We start from the raw sequence: 19,543 nt of genomic DNA, 5'->3' as shown, positions 1-19,543 counted from the left end.
TAGCTGTTTATACGCTACCAGGCCCTGACACAGCAGATCTTTATAGGCACTCTCAACATTAGCCAGGCGAGCAGTCATATTGTCTTCAGTGGAGTCACTCACATGCTTGAATGTACACAAAGATCATTTCAGGGATAAAGCTCTATTTGCAGACCAGCTAATCAGACCAGAAGCTACAGGACGTCCACCTGCACTGCCGTCTGCAGTGAATTTCCTGGTCAATACATTTTTAATTCAACTTGGTAAGCAGAGACAGCAGTATAACGTATTTGCACTGCTTTGTCTAAAGTGAGTGATGCTGGTACTGCCAGCAGAGCAGCAAAGTTTAAGAAACATAACCACAGTAATAAGAGACTTAGTATTTCTTTTGTCTACTGCTTTTGTCTTTAGAGCCTGTGAGTCTGTGCCATCAAGCTTGTCTTTAAAGTATACAGGTTAGAGCCTTAAAAGCAGACAACTGGGATTCTTGGGTAATCAGACTTGGAGCTTTAAGGAATCCGCTGAAGGCTAAAAGAGCAAGAGTTGGCAATAATCCATCATAGAGTAATAGAAAACTGCCAAGGCCACAGCATTTATCCAGTACTTCTCATTACTTTTTTCTCAGGTTCTGAGCAAAGGTAGATGGATTATTGTTTCATGTCACAACTCTCTTTTCAGCACAAAGATTGAAGGTCTTCCTCTCTTCATCAGCTGAGGACATTGCTATTAGGTTATGCTGTGATAACTCTAAAAGCTAAGTTGTCACCACAGCTGAACAGATGAACCAATGCGGTCCCCCTTCTGCTTTACCTTCCTCCTCCTCTGCCCTTGTAGACTTGAGCTGTCACTTCTGGCTTCTCTGCTCAGGTGAAATTTCACAGCAGCTAAAGCTGATGTTACTCTAGGCCTCCTCCCTCTGCAGTGCCAGCTAAGCCTTCCTCTCCCCCTTCTTCAGCTGCTGTCGGCGTTTGTGCAGATACGCAGTGAGCCACGTAAGTCAGGCAACTGATAGCGCTGAAAAAGTAGTCAGAAGAATCACAATAGTATGTTGGTTTCTAGCCAGATCAGCATCTTTAACCAGCGGACTGCCCTGTTGCAGAAGAACTAATGTTACTGGCAAGAAGGGAAGTGGAATACATAACCAAGAGAAAGGAGGAGGAAAGGCGTAGATCACAGCAGCCTGGGCTCAGGTTAAACTGCCATAGAGGCAGATCTTCAGTGCTGTCTTATTCCTTTGGATGCCAGGGAATGGGGTAAAAAAAACAGAAATCATTCCAGCTGTAGACCTTTTGCATCTCTTTGTGCAAATGATTTATGGAAAGCATTCGTTATTAGTGAACAGAATTTCTTCACACAATAAGACAGTTGTCTGTTTAATGAGTGTAATTTTTATTTTATTCTCCCCACTTTATGCCTTCCCACTCTCAAAGGTGCTTTTCTTCTTAACTGTGGTTTCATAAAAATTAAAAGCTAAGTCGCTCTTTTGAATCTTAAGCACCCCAGTTAAAATTTTCTAAATCCTGTAAACAATCTGTTGTGCAAGCTCTGGGCTACCTCTTCTCAGTAGTCTAGGAGGCAGAGGTGATAGGACAGTATCTTTCCCACTTCCCTCTGATGGGGCTGCTGCCTTGTGCAAGCCTCCCCTCCTGCTCGCCGTTTGAAATGGGGGATCATTTCCACACCACTCCAGCTTCCCTGCTGTAGTAATAATTGTTGCAGCAGCATAACCAACCACACCGCTGTCACGGCCTCCTCAGCCTTCATCCCTAACAGGTTTGGTTCTCTGGGCTCTCCCAAGACCTCACAGCACGTTTTGAGTGAAGTTATTTAGAACTCCACTTAACTTTTTCAAAATGGCGTGACTCCCACTCAGCCACTGTGCCACCCACGGTGCATTTCACAGGGTGAGCTCCCACACACCTGACCCTACCTAAAATCCAGCCAGCGGCTGGCAGGGCAGAGGGCCTCGAGTCTCCCTCTGCACAGCACGCAGCGGGGCAGCAGCTCCAGAAGTGGTAGGAGGGCAGCTGTGGCAGGGAGCAGCTCTGCCCCGTGCACCCTCACACCACACCCCGGGATGGCTGCTTCTGTGAGCGGGTGGCAGGCAGGCCGCACAGCCTCGGGTGGTGGGGCTCATGGTGGGCACGGGCGGCTGTGACACCCCCCAAACCCAGCCCTGACTGACTGACACCGACTGACACTGCCACTGTCACTGGCTGACTGATGCTGACTGACTGAAGCTAGCTGACACCAACTCACACCAAGTGGCACCGGCTCACTGACACTGACTGACTCTGGCTGACACTGACTGACAGACTGATTCTGGCTGACACGGACTGACATTGACTTTGGCTGACACTGACTGACGGACTGACGCAGACTGACACTGGTACTGACTGACTGACTGACACCGGCTGACGGACTGACACTGACTGACTCTGATACTGACTGACTCTGGCTGACACTGACTGACAGACTGATTCTGGCTGACACTGACTGACGGACTGACACTGACTTTGGCTGACACTGACTAACTGATGCAGATTGACACTGGTACTGACTGACAGACACTGACTGACACCGATTCGGACTGACACCGGCTGACGGACTGACACTGACTGACTCTGATGACACTGCCACTGTCACTGGCTGACTGATGCTGACTGACTGAAGCTAGCTGACACCAACTCACACCAAGTGGCACCGGCTCACTGACACTGACTGACTCTGGCTGACACTGACTGACAGACTGATTCTGGCTGACACGGACTGACATTGACTTTGGCTGACACTGACTGACGGACTGACGCAGACTGACACTGGTACTGACTGACTGACTGACACCGGCTGACGGACTGACACTGACTGACTCTGATACTGACTGACTCTGGCTGACACTGACTGACAGACTGATTCTGGCTGACACTGACTGACGGACTGACACTGACTTTGGCTGACACTGACTAACTGATGCAGATTGACACTGGTACTGACTGACAGACACTGACTGACACCGATTCGGACTGACACCGGCTGACGGACTGACACTGAGTGACTGACTGACACTGAGTGACTGGCTGACACTGAGTGACTGTGACACTGACAGCCCCACTCGCGCCACAGCGCTGCAGCCGTTTAACGGCCGCCCCCTCGCGCGCGCTCCCCCCTCGCGGGGCGGCGGCAGGCGGTGGGTGCGCGCGCCCAGCACGTGCAGGGCCGGGCGGGGAGGGGTGGAGAAGCAAGCAGCGGGAGGCTCCACCCGCCCGCTCGGCGGCGGGGGAAGGGTCGCGTCATGTGAACGCCGCGCCCGCACATGACGGCGGTCACATGACCCGGCGGTGAGTGGGCGGGCGGGGGTCACATGACGTGCCCGCTGGTCGCCGCCGCCGCCTGACGTCCCGGGGCAGCCGCCGCCGCTCGGCCCGGCCCGGCCTGCGCCCATGGCACCCACCGCCTCCCGCACCGCTGCCGCGCTCGCACCGCTCCTCCTTTTTCTCCTTCTGTTGCCCCTGGTCAAGGGAAAGCAGAAAATCGGTGTGAGCTTCTGCGTAGCTGTCGTAACATGCTGCCTGCCACGTGTGTGCTTTGCTGCTTCTCTCCCTAACTCCATGCAGAAATCATTTATTAAAATCCACTGCTCAGAGCTCCTAGCAACCTACACCTTAGACAGTTTGGCTTCCATTTGGTCTCCCAGGCGCTTATGTGATGTCCACATGGAATTATTTTGCTTTTCCAGTTGACTCCTACAAGCCTAAAAGATGAACCCCACCACATCCAAAGAAAAATATTGTAGGTCCAGAACTCCAAATTCAGAGAAGGGGTTCTGAGATGAGGTAGCCTGCGTGATTCTAATACTTCTGCCTTGCATATAATAATTCAATTTTAATTATATGGTTACAACCTTTTTTTTTTTTCCCTAACTGGAATCTTGCCTCATTAAATGCACAGACTGGACCTCTGCTGTTAAATATTTCTAGAATGCTTGCTTTAGTTATTCAGTTGTTTCGGAAATAGGGAGGGTACGAAAGGAAAGAGAGTGGATGTGGCAGTGTTCCTCTGGCCCTAAATCATATCTCCAGCAGTGGTCACAGGCAAATACCTGCAGAGGAGAAGAAACAGGGCAAACACATATCACACTTCCTTCTTGTCCTCTCCAAACCTTCGAGAGTTTTCAGCCCAGAGACTTCCCGGTCTAGAAATCTTTATATTTGGTAGCTTTCAGTGGATTTCGCTTCAACAAATACATCTGACCTCCACTGGAGGCCACACAAGTTTTTTGTGTCTGCAACACTCTGTTTCACAGCATAATTAAATGTTCCCTGAAAAATATCCTCCTGTGAGTTGTTTTGAACTGCTGCTTCGTAGATCTTTATTGCGCCTAGTTCTTGCATTGGAAAAAACATAAACAACCTGCTCTGACCAGCCTTTCTGCGCCACTTGTGATTTAACAGATCTCTGTTAACAGATATTTTTCCCTCAGCTCCCTTTGTAAAAAAACTCTCCTCAATTTTAAGGAGCTCCTTTCTTGCCATGGAGTGCAATTTTGCACAGTTTGGTTACTCCTGCGAGGATCTGGATGTGTTCTAGTGTCTACTGCCCCAGCAACGTTTTGACAATGCCATTTTGAACCAGGTCCTATATGCTACTTAGTCAAGTCAGGGCACGCTTTTCTCCTCAAGGGCCCCTGCACCAGCTGCTCCACGGAGAGTCGTCGACGACCTGAAACAGTCTCCTTGGCCCCACGCTTGAGATGACAGTCACTCTACCAGGGGGTAGCCCCCGCCTCGCATCGCTGCCCTGCGCTGCCCTCGCTTTACTGCCAACGATGCCTTCACAGCATCTTTGATCTCACTCAGTACCTTGGCTGGGCAGCCAGTCATACAGAAAACAGAAAAAAATGTATTTTTCTTATTCCAGCTGGAATTTTAGTCCGTAGGTTTGAAATCTAGACTAACATGTTAATTTGTTATAGTGATTTTTATCCTAAACTTTCTCCAGTTTGCTGTAATTATTCCACCACTAACACTTATCTTTCCTCTATAGTTTGTATGTTAGGATTTCATGGTCACCCTGAAGGATTGTCCTCAAGGGTAGGAGAACTAAATTCTTACTTGGTTTCTATCATTCTAACACCACTGAGCAAGAAGTAACATTAAACAACTAATTTTGTTTGGTGTTTTTTTTTTAGAGCCTGACACAAAGTGTCTCTGGAATAGGAGTGACTTTAAATTAAGTATTTATTTATTCCATTAAGAATTTACTTTATGAAAAATACAGGCCTTGACAATTGGTCATTATTGTAATGATTGTTGAGGTAAAGAATAAATTAAAATATTTATAGAAGCCAATATTTTTATGCATAAAGAGTCTACAAAAAGATGTAAAACTTTTAACAGCTTTGTGTAGAAGATGAACGCCCTGGTCTTACTGTTCTATCTCAGAAGAAAAAAACATTTGCTTAAATGCATTGGAGGAGGGTGTTTGTGTTCTATGTTGTCATTGGTCCATCTGGATTTATTTTTTGACTCAATGTGACGTATGTGTTTCAGATATAACTTTTTAAATATTATTTATAGGAAAAAAGTTCTCTTTATTACAAGTGAAGATTTTCAGATGAACACATGCTCTAAGCTCACTCAAGATACTCAATTACCGACTACAGCAAAGTGTAATTATTTTGGTGAAAGTAATAAATATATACAACCAGCAACTTTTGTTTTGGCTAATATTGATTTATTTTTCCCTGGGCTTGGCCTGGAAGGAACCTGTCCCTAGCCAGGGGACAGGCTGGGCCAGTCAGACCAGTGTTGGAGCAATGAGCTCTGTCTCTATTGCTAACCTTGGCATGGCTGAGGTCCTCTGTAAACATAGCTCTATTCACTAACTATTCTTTATCAGCTCTCTTTTGGTTCACTTATCTGTTAGCATACATCTTTTTGAGCACAACACTGGCCTCTTAGCAGCCTTCAGCATTGAGAAACTTTTATCTGTACTTTTCCCTGTCCGGATTTGATGTCACCTCCCAAAGCATCATTCAGCCACTGCATGTGCCATCCAGTGGTTCCCCCCTTGTTTAATCCTTGCAGCAGAAGATCTTAAGCCTACAGCACAGCTATTTGAAGCCCTTGGGCAGTCACAGCGACATCTATGCCACCCATCTCTCCTATTTCTATCCATCCTGAGTTTCCTATCATGTATTCCACTCATACTTCCCTCCAGTTTGATCTTTAGCATAAGACTTGTAAAATTCTGCAGGGATCAGAAGCCTCCTACCCTGTCTCCTCAGTGACTGCAGCCATTACATTCCCCTCTTGCTATACTTGTGAGACCACGTGCCTCCTGTAGCATTAGGGTAATAAAACACATCCAGATGGACTGAACAAGCTTTTGGTACCTCTGCCCATCACCAAACACAGTGTCAGTCTCCTCATAATTGCTTCATGTGGAGCGGCAAGAAAAAAAGATGCAGAAAATCCCTCCAAGTAGTTTTACTGAAGGCTTCAAAGACAAATTAGTGCTCGCATGTCAGAAAGCAGCAGGTCCCCCAATACCTTTTTCAGAGGACATGCTCTGAGGCTTGAGTGCACATTAGAACGCTGTGAAGATGAAAGTTAAGGCAAATAATACACAGAGAAAGCTATTTTCTTTCTTGTGTGGCACAAAACCTCCATCCTGTTTTGGGAGAGAACATACACAGTATTTCCTAAAATTACTTTATTTCAACTGCTAAGGAAATAACTGTCTGGAAATACCGCTATTTATCATTATTTAGTAAATTATTATAGTCTAATATGAATCTTTAATTGAACCATTTATATAGTCTTGTTATTTGGCATTAATCCTGTAATGGCTTACTGGGCTTTCATATATACATTGCTATTGATAATTTTTTTTCTCTAACTTATCTCCTTCCGCAACATGTGGATATAAAACATTCAGTGAAATGTGGTATCTATTATTAAAGAAAGAGATCGTTACTTTTCTTCTAACTGAGTTTTTATGTAACCGTATTTCTTATTCTTCTACTTCAGATATCTTAAAATGTTTTACAGACAAACGTAATGGAAATAAAATGCATGTCTAGCAGACATTTAATATAGGCCTAAACATATTTATGAATGTGTCTATGAAAACAAATGTGTACACGTGGACAGAATATATAAATATATTCTAGCAAGACAGGGTGATAGAAGAATCAGCTGAATAAATTATACCACATATTTTAGTCCTCCACAAATAGAGCGTTATGCAAGAAATGTCTTGCATAGCTTCTTTCCCCTGAGAGGAATGTGAAGAAAGAAAATGTAGGTTGAGCTTTGATGCTTTAAACAAAACTGATCTGGCCATTTCTTTGCTGTGTATGAAGCTTGCTAACTTTTAAGTATGATGCTGAAGATGGCATTTTCATTTTAGTGTCCTTCAGTTTCAAAGGAAAGAAGTCACACTACACAGAGCCCAGAAAAATGAAGCAAACCAGAAATTTATCAGCTACCTTGTGGCAATCAGGATGGAACAGAAGACAACTTATTGCCATACATACTAATGAATTCAGTGAAGTAACTCCTGAATTTGAAAAAAAAAGTTGCTTATTGTCTCAGAATAAAAATACAACATGATAGACCATTAAGTCTTCCAGATGTAAAAAGTTTAATTAATTCATTTCAGCTCCACAAGCGACACCTGCACACCTGAAGGCTTTTGCTATGGCAAGTGGTCTTTATACATCTTGTACTCACTTGCACTTCACACATCAGAAGAACCATGACTGTCTTCAGACACTGTAGCTCAGTGAGCAGGACCTTTCCCCATCATCACATCCTTCTGTGCTGAGCTGCAATTTACATTGAGATAATCATATTACACGTGATGTCCCAGATGCAGGAAAGAGAAACACTTCACCTCCAGAAGTTAAGAAGTGATTGGAAAAATCTAGTTACTGCAGAGTAAAACATGATAAGATAATCACATGTGAAAAGAGGTGGTTATATATTTTGAGTATGTAGTTAATGACAACAGGTGACAGCCTGGGAGATATTGCTAACACATATAAGTCAGGAGGAGGACAGAGGGAACTGTCAGAAAATAATTCTGAAATAACAAATACATTTGGGGACCTTTTCATTTCCAAAGCCTACCTCGCAAGTGAGGGCTGTGTTTGCTACCATCACTCTTACATCCACTCATCTGACAGAAAGCTCTCTGGGAACACAGCAAGGTCAGCAAGAGCAGGTTGGCGTTGCGTGCCCCTCCGGTATCAGCACAGGTCACAGAACCAAAGGATGGTGGCTAGCTCAAAGATGGCTGTCAACAAGAGACCGCAGAGAGAAAAGCTCCTGGGAGGAGAACAGACCCAAGTATGAGGAGTGACACCGAAGTAAAAGTGCCCAGGACTGGGTAATACGGTTTAAAACACCAAAGAGTTTTTCACTCTACATTTTCTGCCTCGCTAAGGTTCTTTGAAGTTAAAACGTTTGTGAATGATAAATTTCTAGTAGGTGCTTCAAATGAAACAGGATTTGCAGAGAAATCAAGTCATATTTCTTTGACATTAAAAACTTGTGCTAGTGAAATTTCATAGGGTACCGATGAAAGTACCATTGGTTTACTCTGGAGCAAATCCACCAAGTAACCTAGGCCCTAGCTGGTGAATCAGAGACTTCTTCATTATAAAATACGGAGTTCTGACCCAAGCATAAGTAGCCAAGAGTCGTAGTCCTTGAAAGCTAGACCAAAGATGTGAAAGGAGACGGAGGAACACAGAAAAGCTACAGTAGGCTTGCAATGACTCAAGAACGGCCTTGACTAAAGCTGTCTTCTAATCTTCTAAGCCACAGTACAAAACAGTGCCCTTCTCAGCACATACACTGAGTACACCATGTAAGGACCTTCCCGACAAGGCAAAGATTTCAAGTAAAGTCAATGTGTTTAGACAAAGTTGATATTCTCTTACAGTTTCATTGAACAATATCAGCTAGATTAGGAAATGTCATTAATTATGTCTCTAACTGCATTGGAAAGCCTAATACTAGGTCTGCGAAACAAGGTCATTGGGCACTGTTTTCCTCAACAGTCTTAGTTTAAATTGCTCTAAAGCAGGATAACTCATTGTAACAAATCAGGAGGTAACTCTTATCAAGTGCTTGCCTTTGAAAAATGCTAGAGACAAAGAAACAGGGAAGAGTAGAATCATAGAAGCAGAACAGAAGAGGAAGAAAAACGAGTAGAAAGAATTAGAGAAACAGTGAAAGACTCAGCAGCAAAAAGAAGAAGAAATATTCAGAAATAGTGGCAATGGGTATAAGATTAGGAAGACTAAAGTTTAGGTGTAGTGAGCAAGAAAAATGGAAAGAGGAGAGAACCACCCAGTGAACGCTGCCCCTGTGCTTTCTGAAGAACAGCACAGCTCCATGGGAGAGCCTTATGAAGTTTTCAAGAAGTATAAAAATAATTATTTTATTATAGTGTAACTTACAGACTGTCCAAACCTCACTGGAGAGAGAATTTCCCCCGGTCAAAAGTGGAACAAGCTCTAGATTCTGAAAGAGTTTTTGTTCCTAATTATTGAGAAGACAGAGATCAGATATGAGTGTTAAAGGGAACCGAGACAACAACCGTAGAAGAGAGCTGCCCCTCGGCCAGCCAGTACTGCACAGCTGACACTGGCCACATGAAGCAAGAGCGTGAATCAGAAGAACATGAAATGATGTGACACTTGGCACCTGGAAAGCTGCAAGGAAGAATCCCAGAGGATCTATGTATTCATCACCTACTCATGACACCCTGCATACTGAAAACCATCCATAACTTGGAATTTTCAGCGTGAGTTTCAGATATTCTGGGATTTACTGTGACATAACCAGCAGTCATCGTGCTGAGCCTCTCCTGAGGAAAAGGTACGATTATGAGATTATGTTTTGAAATATTTTAACACTGTCCCATGGTATCCGGTTAGCTGAGATGCTGGTATCATTAAACATGGGTAATAAACATTTAAATTATTATTTATAAATGATGCTCAGAATGAAACATTCCTGCCTACTTGCAAAACATAGTTTAGGATACAAAAATGACTGACACATAGCTCCTGCCAATTGCTATGCATGTAGTTAGCTTTAAACATGGCAGAAATTCCATGGATCTTGAAAGAATCATTGGATCCCTTGGATTATAAAAGTTAAGGGAAATACACAGGAAATGGAAACAGTCACAGGATTGGAATCTGCATGCTTGGCACAGGATATGAATCTGCAAACTTCTACTTTATAATTTTATTTTAAGGTATTTGTATTTACAATGTGTATTTCAGTATTTATGCAGCTCCATAGCTATCCTTGCTGTGATGCAACTTTGATTCATTGTTAGGTTGATGCATATGTGCATATGATGCATATGTATTGGTACTGCAGACGAAAGTAGAGAATTTCTGTTTTTTTCCTTTCTAGCTGGGACTGTTTTTCTGATGTTACAATTTCTTTCCTTCTTGTTAGGTAAATGTTCACATACTTTTTTCTGTGTGCAAAGAAACTGCTCTGAAGTCTCTGAGCCTTGTGCAAATATGGGGGCCTATGCATACAAAGCAGTATGCAAAATGAAGAATGTAGGTTGTATAAACATCTCCATTCTTTTGTCAGTAAATAACTTTGAATTAGCCCTTACCAGATAACTGACATTAGCTGTTTATACGCTACCAGGCCCTGACACAGCAGATCTTTATAGGCACTCTCAACATTAGCCAGGCGAGCAGTCATATTGTCTTCAGTGGAGTCACTCACATGCTTGAATGTACACAAAGATCATTTCAGGGATAAAGCTCTATTTGCAGACCAGCTAATCAGACCAGAAGCTACAGGACGTCCACCTGCACTGCCGTCTGCAGTGAATTTCCTGGTCAATACATTTTTAATTCAACTTGGTAAGCAGAGACAGCAGTATAACGTATTTGCACTGCTTTGTCTAAAGTGAGTGATGCTGGTACTGCCAGCAGAGCAGCAAAGTTTAAGAAACATAACCACAGTAATAAGAGACTTAGTATTTCTTTTGTCTACTGCTTTTGTCTTTAGAGCCTGTGAGTCTGTGCCATCAAGCTTGTCTTTAAAGTATACAGGTTAGAGCCTTAAAAGCAGACAACTGGGATTCTTGGGTAATCAGACTTGGAGCTTTAAGGAATCCGCTGAAGGCTAAAAGAGCAAGAGTTGGCAATAATCCATCATAGAGTAATAGAAAACTGCCAAGGCCACAGCATTTATCCAGTACTTCTCATTACTTTTTTCTCAGGTTCTGAGCAAAGGTAGATGGATTATTGTTTCATGTCACAACTCTCTTTTCAGCACAAAGATTGAAGGTCTTCCTCTCTTCATCAGCTGAGGACATTGCTATTAGGTTATGCTGTGATAACTCTAAAAGCTAAGTTGTCACCACAGCTGAACAGATGAACCAATGCGGTCCCCCTTCTGCTTTACCTTCCTCCTCCTCTGCCCTTGTAGACTTGAGCTGTCACTTCTGGCTTCTCTGCTCAGGTGAAATTTCACAGCAGCTAAAGCTGATGTTACTCTAGGCCTCCTCCCTCTGCAGTGCCAGCTAAGCCTTCCTCTCCCCCTTCTTCAGCTGCTGTCGGCGTTTGTGCAGATACGCAGTGAGCCACGTAAGTCAGGCAACTGATAGCGCTGAAAAAGTAGTCAGAAGAATCACAATAGTATGTTGGTTTCTAGCCAGATCAGCATCTTTAACCAGCGGACTGCCCTGTTGCAGAAGAACTAATGTTACTGGCAAGAAGGGAAGTGGAATACATAACCAAGAGAAAGGAGGAGGAAAGGCGTAGATCACAGCAGCCTGGGCTCAGGTTAAACTGCCATAGAGGCAGATCTTCAGTGCTGTCTTATTCCTTTGGATGCCAGGGAATGGGGTAAAAAAAACAGAAATCATTCCAGCTGTAGACCTTTTGCATCTCTTTGTGCAAATGATTTATGGAAAGCATTCGTTATTAGTGAACAGAATTTCTTCACACAATAAGACAGTTGTCTGTTTAATGAGTGTAATTTTTATTTTATTCTCCCCACTTTATGCCTTCCCACTCTCAAAGGTGCTTTTCTTCTTAACTGTGGTTTCATAAAAATTAAAAGCTAAGTCGCTCTTTTGAATCTTAAGCACCCCAGTTAAAATTTTCTAAATCCTGTAAACAATCTGTTGTGCAAGCTCTGGGCTACCTCTTCTCAGTAGTCTAGGAGGCAGAGGTGATAGGACAGTATCTTTCCCACTTCCCTCTGATGGGGCTGCTGCCTTGTGCAAGCCTCCCCTCCTGCTCGCCGTTTGAAATGGGGGATCATTTCCACACCACTCCAGCTTCCCTGCTGTAGTAATAATTGTTGCAGCAGCATAACCAACCACACCGCTGTCACGGCCTCCTCAGCCTTCATCCCTAACAGGTTTGGTTCTCTGGGCTCTCCCAAGACCTCACAGCACGTTTTGAGTGAAGTTATTTAGAACTCCACTTAACTTTTTCAAAATGGCGTGACTCCCACTCAGCCACTGTGCCACCCACGGTGCATTTCACAGGGTGAGCTCCCACACACCTGACCCTACCTAAAATCCAGCCAGCGGCTGGCAGGGCAGAGGGCCTCGAGTCTCCCTCTGCACAGCACGCAGCGGGGCAGCAGCTCCAGAAGTGGTAGGAGGGCAGCTGTGGCAGGGAGCAGCTCTGCCCCGTGCACCCTCACACCACACCCCGGGATGGCTGCTTCTGTGAGCGGGTGGCAGGCAGGCCGCACAGCCTCGGGTGGTGGGGCTCATGGTGGGCACGGGCGGCTGTGACACCCCCCAAACCCAGCCCTGACTGACTGACACCGACTGACACTGCCACTGTCACTGGCTGACTGATGCTGACTGACTGAAGCTAGCTGACACCAACTCACACCAAGTGGCACCGGCTCACTGACACTGACTGACTCTGGCTGACACTGACTGACAGACTGATTCTGGCTGACACGGACTGACATTGACTTTGGCTGACACTGACTGACGGACTGACGCAGACTGACACTGGTACTGACTGACTGACTGACACCGGCTGACGGACTGACACTGACTGACTCTGATACTGACTGACTCTGGCTGACACTGACTGACAGACTGATTCTGGCTGACACTGACTGACGGACTGACACTGACTTTGGCTGACACTGACTAACTGATGCAGATTGACACTGGTACTGACTGACAGACACTGACTGACACCGATTCGGACTGACACCGGCTGACGGACTGACACTGAGTGACTGACTGACACTGAGTGACTGGCTGACGCTGACTGACTGTGACACTGACAGCCCCACTCGCGCCACAGCGCTGCAGCCGTTTAACGGCCGCCCCCTCGCGCGCGCTCCCCCCTCGCGGGGCGGCGGCAGGCGGTGGGTGCGCGCGCCCAGCACGTGCAGGGCCGGGCGGGGAGGGGTGGAGAAGCAAGCAGCGGGAGGCTCCACCCGCCCGCTCGGCGGCGGGGGAAGGGTCGCGTCATGTGAACGCCGCGCCCGCACATGACGGCGGTCACATGACCCGGCGGTGAGTGGGCGGGCGGGGGTCACATGACGTGCCCGCTGGTCGCTGCCGCCGCCTGACGTCCCGGGGCAGCCGCCGCCGCTCGGCCCGGCCCGGCCTGCGCCCATGGCACCCACCGCCTCCCGCACCGCTGCCGCGCTCGCACCGCTCCTCCTTTTTCTCCTTCTGTTGCCCCTGCGGCCGGGAGGAGGCGGCGGGGCCGCCCTGGCGGCCCTGGATGATGCTTACGGGGACTTGTGCAGGTGGGCAGCGGGGGGTGGCCGGCGAGACGGGGCGGTACGGGCGGCGGCCCGAGAGGGGCCTTTCCCCCGCGGGGAATAGGCTGTAGCCGGCGGAGTGCGTGGGGAAGGGGGTGGTGGTGTCTCCCGGTGCCCCTGCTCGCTCGTGCCCTCCGCGGGGCCGCCTGGGAGCGAGAGGGAGCCGCAGGAGCGCAGCCTGGGGGCTCGGCGGGGCGGGCTCCCTGCCCGGGGCGGCCTGAGCAGGGCTGTTGGTGGCCCGTCAGTCTGTGGGCCGCGGGGCGCGCAGGTGTTCCCAGGCAGCAGGGCGAGCTGGGGCTGTGGCGGGGGCGCCGCAGTGCCGTGGGAGGTCGGTGAAGCGGCCTGTGTTCCCTGGGAAGGTGGGCTGGGGGGTGGCGGCGTGGGGCAGTCCCTCGTGGGATGCGACTCTGCGGATCTGGGAAGCCTGGAGGTGAGAAGATGGGGGAGACTTGCTCTCCTCAGGTCGCCTGTGGGCAGGACTGCTGGTCTCTGTCACTGTGTGCCTTCCAGTGTGACAAATCCCAGTGTGGTTTGGAAGGGACATCACTCAATAGTCGCTGTTTTATAAGGATGTTGCTAGATTCTATTAAGTCACTTACAGGGGAGTTAAGAAAGCTTTGAGAAGTGAGAACCGTGATGTGGAAATGACGCTATTCTTCATGTTTTGGCATGTTCCTACTCTGAAGTCAGCCATGAGTTTAGTCTGGCTACGACATCTTGCTAGTCTTCATTTCTCTGGTATTTAGCCAGAATATGCTGTGGTACTTGTAGGAATACTTCATCTTGATCAACGGCACTGGGCAGGCACCAGTGTAACGCAGTGAACATGGCACTGAGGACACAGGTTGCGTCACGGGAGGGAATGGGCTCTCCTCTTGGTGTGGTGTGGAGTATGAGAATGCTCAGTGGATGAAAAAGGGGAAAACTAGGTTTACTTGCAAGATTAACGTATAAGTGTAGCAGAAAATGTTTTTGTCAGATGACCACCCTAATTACAGAATTCAAACAGAAGTCAGAAACTACTGTACAGCTTCTGGAGAGAATTTAACACTACTGATTCTAATGATTGTTAAAAAACACCAACCATACCACAAATGACTTCATTTTCAAGCAGTTCCTATTTTTAGAATCACATTATGTCCTATCAATGTCTATCTTGATTTTGTTGCATGTCTGTGACTGGAGGAATATTTGGGAGTACCATTGAGACATGCAGTCTTTTTGGATGCAAATTGCTTAATCTAGTTCTCTTTTGTTACTAGCAAGTGAAAAATAAATTGTGAATAGATAGCGTAATCGGCAATTTTCTTTTTAAGATAGACTGCTTCAAAAACATGCACTTGCTGTTGTGCCATAGTGGGAAAAACTGCTTTGAAGGACTTATGCCTAGTAATCTAGAATGAGTAAAGGAAAAAACCAAGAACTCTCAGTCTGACAGATGGGAAGACCCCATAGAGATTGATGGTGAAATGTCCTCTCAGGCACAGTTGCAGAAAAGCCACCAAGTGGGAGATGATGCAGTTAAGTAACACAAACACTGCTGGCTGATGTCTCAGCCGAAAGATACAACCTAGGTGTGCAGGACATGTCCTGGACCAACCTATTTTTGCACTGTCTTAAGACAAGGTTTTGATTTGTTATACAACTGTTAAGAAAACAGTGTCCTGATTTTTGTGTGGCCTAATAGGGCTGGTGAAGCTGCAGCAGCCTCTGGGTCTGGTGTGTGAATGTCAAAAGGTGGGCAAGGAAGGAAAATGTTGGGGGTTAGAAGAGGCACTGAGTGTCTTTTAAATAAGAGTAGAGTGATACCCAGGCTAGGACAGCTGCCTTGCAGGGAGGGGGTAAAGTGTCAAAACTGGTTTGTGTAAGAACTGCGGCATGAGGTGAGCTTGAGTTAGTGGTTTTCATGGCTTGTTTAGTGTAGCCTTACTGCTAGTGTGCTTGGACAGTCTGGGGGAAAGAAGAAAAGCTTTGCCTCTCTGAAACTTTGTCAAATGTCATGGCTTGTAGTGGCTGGTTTCATCATGCCTTCTCCTTCGGTCTGGTGTGTTCTGACAGCTGACTGTGCTGTTGTGTGACTTGCAATTGGAATTTTCTTTTTATCTTCTGTGTAGAAGTGTCTCCAGGATTGCTGCAATATGAGCACCTGGGACAGAATACAGGGAGCTGGCTGGGTGTAGAAAGTTAGTAGCCAGTTTGATCTTTCCCTATTTTTCCTTCTTCCCCTTATGCTTTTCATATAACAACACAGGAGAAACAAATTCTGGAGCTAGAGTGAATTTTGTGAAGTGTTGTTTAAATCTATCTCCTTTAAAAACAAAAGAAAGCTTGACAGTTTGTGTTCACCTTCCATGTAACATTGGGGGAGTTACTGTAAAACTTTCCTTCCCCTCTAAAAAAAGTTGCAGGAAATGTTTTGAGTGTGATGGCACAGCAGCAAATACAAACTGCCTCCTCTGCTTGCTGTTTTGCTTGATAATCTACCTTGGATGAGAGATGATTTGATGACAGGTAATGTTTTTGTTTACTGTGCAAGGATGGGAGTTGGTGTGCAACTTCAGTAACTTTTAGACTCCTGAGTGGAAAGAAAACTCCTTAAACTGTTGTACATCACGGGATTGCTATTATGCAGAGTTACAATTTGGGGGTTGTAAGCCAAGTCTACCTCAATGTTGTAGTTTTGAATAACACAACTCCTACAGTTGGCTGTACGTATCATTTTGTTCATTCAAACACTGTCTTCTCAGCCTTTGTCATGAAACCACAACTGTGCTCTTGTGTGCTGCTGGAAACCCTGGGTATAGTGCTCAGCTTAGCCTTGGTGAAGAAGCATGAGAGGTGACCTTTAAGTGAACTTGCACAGCTCTATTAAATGCTTTGACATATTTATGACATCTGCCACTTAAGTCATTGCTGGACTTATTTGCATATGTGCATGGTTGCTTCACGTGCCTGGGAAGCTGCCATTATAAGGGCTTAAATGTGATTTCTCAGCGCATGAACTTCCTATAGCTCTTGTGTTCTTGAACTTCAAATTGCTATCCCTTTTCTTACACGTTCTGTAACATGATGTAGTAGATAGGGGTTTAGAGTATAGCGTGACAGACCAAATGTCTCTTGGATGGGGAAAGCTGAACAGCTTGTGGTGTAACTGTAAGACTATTGCATATGACGCATATGCAAGAAAACTTGCCTGAAGACATGCACTGCGTGTGATGGTTGGAAAAGGTGACAGGTAAGCTAGAGCAGAGATAAGCATGAATAGGGATGCATTAAAAAGCTCTTGAAGCATCGCAGTAGCTCTGTACCTTGTGCCATTCAAGCTTTCATTTTCTGTTAGGAGAACTTGCTTTGACATGGAAATTTCTTTACTGTACCTGTTTGCGCTAAAATGTTAGCCTCATCTAATAGTGATTTCTGTGGCAAGTAGTGGATCTCAGCTGCCAGCTTCAAATTTGAAATGGTCATCCTTGGGAATTGTTCTTGAGCTTGTCTACCTGTGATCGTGCTGGTTGAACCTGCTTGTAAGGAGCTTCAGGTATTAGTTTCATCTCTGCTATGTTTTCATAGCTGAGGAGCTGCTGGGGACGAAACTGCATGGGTGCATAATCACACATGGATCAGCTTTCCAGCTCTGTGGTTGTAGGTCACCTTGTCTGTGCAACACCCTTCAGCAAAATGGGCCACTTCAGTGCATTCACCTGAGAAAAAAACGTGTGTTTCCTTGTAACTGTGATTTATAGCTGTTAGGAGCTGGGTGTATTCTTCTTCCTTATGGTCATCCCTTAGGTCAGAATTTGGGAACCAGAAAGCTGAGCGTGGTTGAGAGAGCGGTAGCAGTAGTCTCCCTGGTGCTGTGTTGGCTTTGAGGTGGTTCTGTGGTGCTCAGACCTGAAAGTGGCTCTGGTGTGGGGACGCACGTGCTGTGGCAGCCACCTGCACCTTGTCTGACTTCAGCGCCTGAGCTACTGCTTTGCAAGGTAAACTACGCTTCCTTTTCCCTTTCTCACGTTATTTTTTTTTTTTCCATGAGTTGCTTCTTTGCTTTGTCAAAAAAAAATGCAAAGCTCTCTTTTTTGATCTTGCAGCTTGCTGGAAAGTAGTTTTTCTTCTTCGTGCTGTTGCTTCAGTGTCTTAAAAGCAGAGCTAGGCAGCTGGAAAGGCTGACCTGCAGGCAAGGTTATTCCCAGTAACTCGTTTGGACCTCGCTTGCACAACTGCTTTCGACAGTGGCCTGGGCTGGCGCTGCCTCCAGCAGGGGATCCTGCCTGCCTTGCCAGAAACCACTGCCAGCCTGATGGGGCACTGGCTGGGCTGAGTCCACTCTCCACGCACGTCGGTGTTTTTGCTGCTTTAATTTTGATAAAGCCCAGGCCCTGGGTCCAGCATGTGTTGGGTGCTGGGGCCAGCAACACGGAGGGGAGGAGAACCTGCCCTGAGGGGGGTTGATGTGTGTGTTTCAGGCTTCTAACTGTGGCGTGGTCTACAGCTGGATTCGCCTGGAAACAGGAGTCATGTTGTGTTTTCAGCAAAAATAACTGTTGGACAGTTTTAATCAAGGTAGGCACTGTGTTTGAGCCCAGGTATTGAACTGCCCCAGAAATGGCTGCTTGAATGGTGTCATCGATGAGGGAGCAGCTGTATTGAGCCCCCTGGGTGGAGGGTGCATCACACCCCGCTCTGTGACCGAGGCTGTTGCTTTTTAAAGCTGTTTGTATCACAGCTCCCAAAACTAGCTCAACTGCATTGGATGTGGGATAGCTTAAGCCCTTCAAACAAGGTGACTTCAGCTGGCCCCAGCCAAAGGAATAATTACATGAGGCATCACCACTGGTGGAGGTGGGTGCTGGAGGAAACCACTCCATGTGGCTGAGCCACACGGATGAACAACGTGATTGCCAACAGATTGTTTCCATTGCAAGATGCAGCAGAGAGGTCAGCTTCTATCTTATTGGAAAGTGGAGCACATGCAACTTGAAACTATTCCCAGGCACTGATTTAGTGCCAGGAGCCTTATTTGTGAGAGAAATAGTTCTTACTTTTAATGTGAAAGTGCATTTTGCATCTCTCTGAGAACAGCTGCTGAGGCTACATCCAGTCTGCTGTTACTCCCCATGAATAAGTCCTGCTCCTCCCACCTATTAAAAAAAAAAGTCCCTTGAACTTCCTTTAAAGTAATACTACTCTGAAACTGCATTAGATTTTAATTTTTGTGTGCCACTGAAGTTGTGGTTTGGAACATTATTAGAAGTGGGATTCCTTATTTCCTTTCTGTGGACTCATTTGAAGGATTCCTCAGCCTTCCCTGCTGAGGGGCCTGTGAAGGGGTGGAGAGAAGGGCTGGCTGCAGGGACTGCTTTGCTTCTGCTCTGTAAGCTGCTCATCTTGTTTCTCTTTGCTTCTGGCATGTGGATGAGCTGACTTGGAGATGTTGATTTCCTCTGTTTCATAACATGGAACTGGGAAAGCAAACCCCTTAATCTCTAATAGAGTGATAATTTTGTTGTGTGAAGGACTTGCATTCTCAGATTTTAATTTGCAAGTTCTCTAAAAAAAAAACCAACCCAAACTACCCCCTGCCTCAAGCACTCTGGCTTGATCAAAAACTTCATGCTCAAGTATTGTTACCTTTTTGTCATCTTCCAAAACCAGTTAAAAAAATGGTACTGGAACCCTTGGGAATTTTTCAGTGAAATGCTAACTTTCTGGGACTTCATTGTGAAGAAATTGTCTTTTGATTGAAATGTATTTTCTCC

The 19,543-nt window shown here is 46.0% G+C and overlaps 1 protein-coding gene across 3 annotated transcripts in view; it reads left to right on the top strand.

The window, feature by feature from the left end:
- The first annotated feature begins 3,366 nt into the window (after positions 1 to 3,366).
- The window catches only part of IGF2R (insulin like growth factor 2 receptor), a 69,008-nt gene continuing 52,831 nt past the window's right edge, over positions 3,367 to 19,543 (top strand). The window contains exons 1-2 of one of the 3 annotated variants that reach the window (XM_014950975.1): positions 3,367 to 3,491; positions 13,708 to 13,772. In XM_014950975.1, coding sequence (XP_014806461.1) covers positions 3,420 to 3,491; positions 13,708 to 13,772 — 137 coding nt within the window. In that variant the 5' untranslated portion in view covers positions 3,367 to 3,419. Of the gene's footprint in view, positions 3,492 to 13,579; positions 13,773 to 19,543 lie in introns of those variants that run through there. The other 2 variants (XM_014950976.1, XM_014950973.1) reach the window with 2 other exon arrangements.

Source organism: Calidris pugnax, unplaced genomic scaffold (assembly GCF_001431845.1).
Source record: "Calidris pugnax isolate Ruff unplaced genomic scaffold, ASM143184v1 scaffold24, whole genome shotgun sequence".
Lineage (NCBI taxonomy): Eukaryota > Metazoa > Chordata > Aves > Charadriiformes > Scolopacidae > Calidris > Calidris pugnax.
Note: the sequence above shows the minus strand (reverse complement) of the source record. Positions and strands in the feature narration are given on the sequence as shown.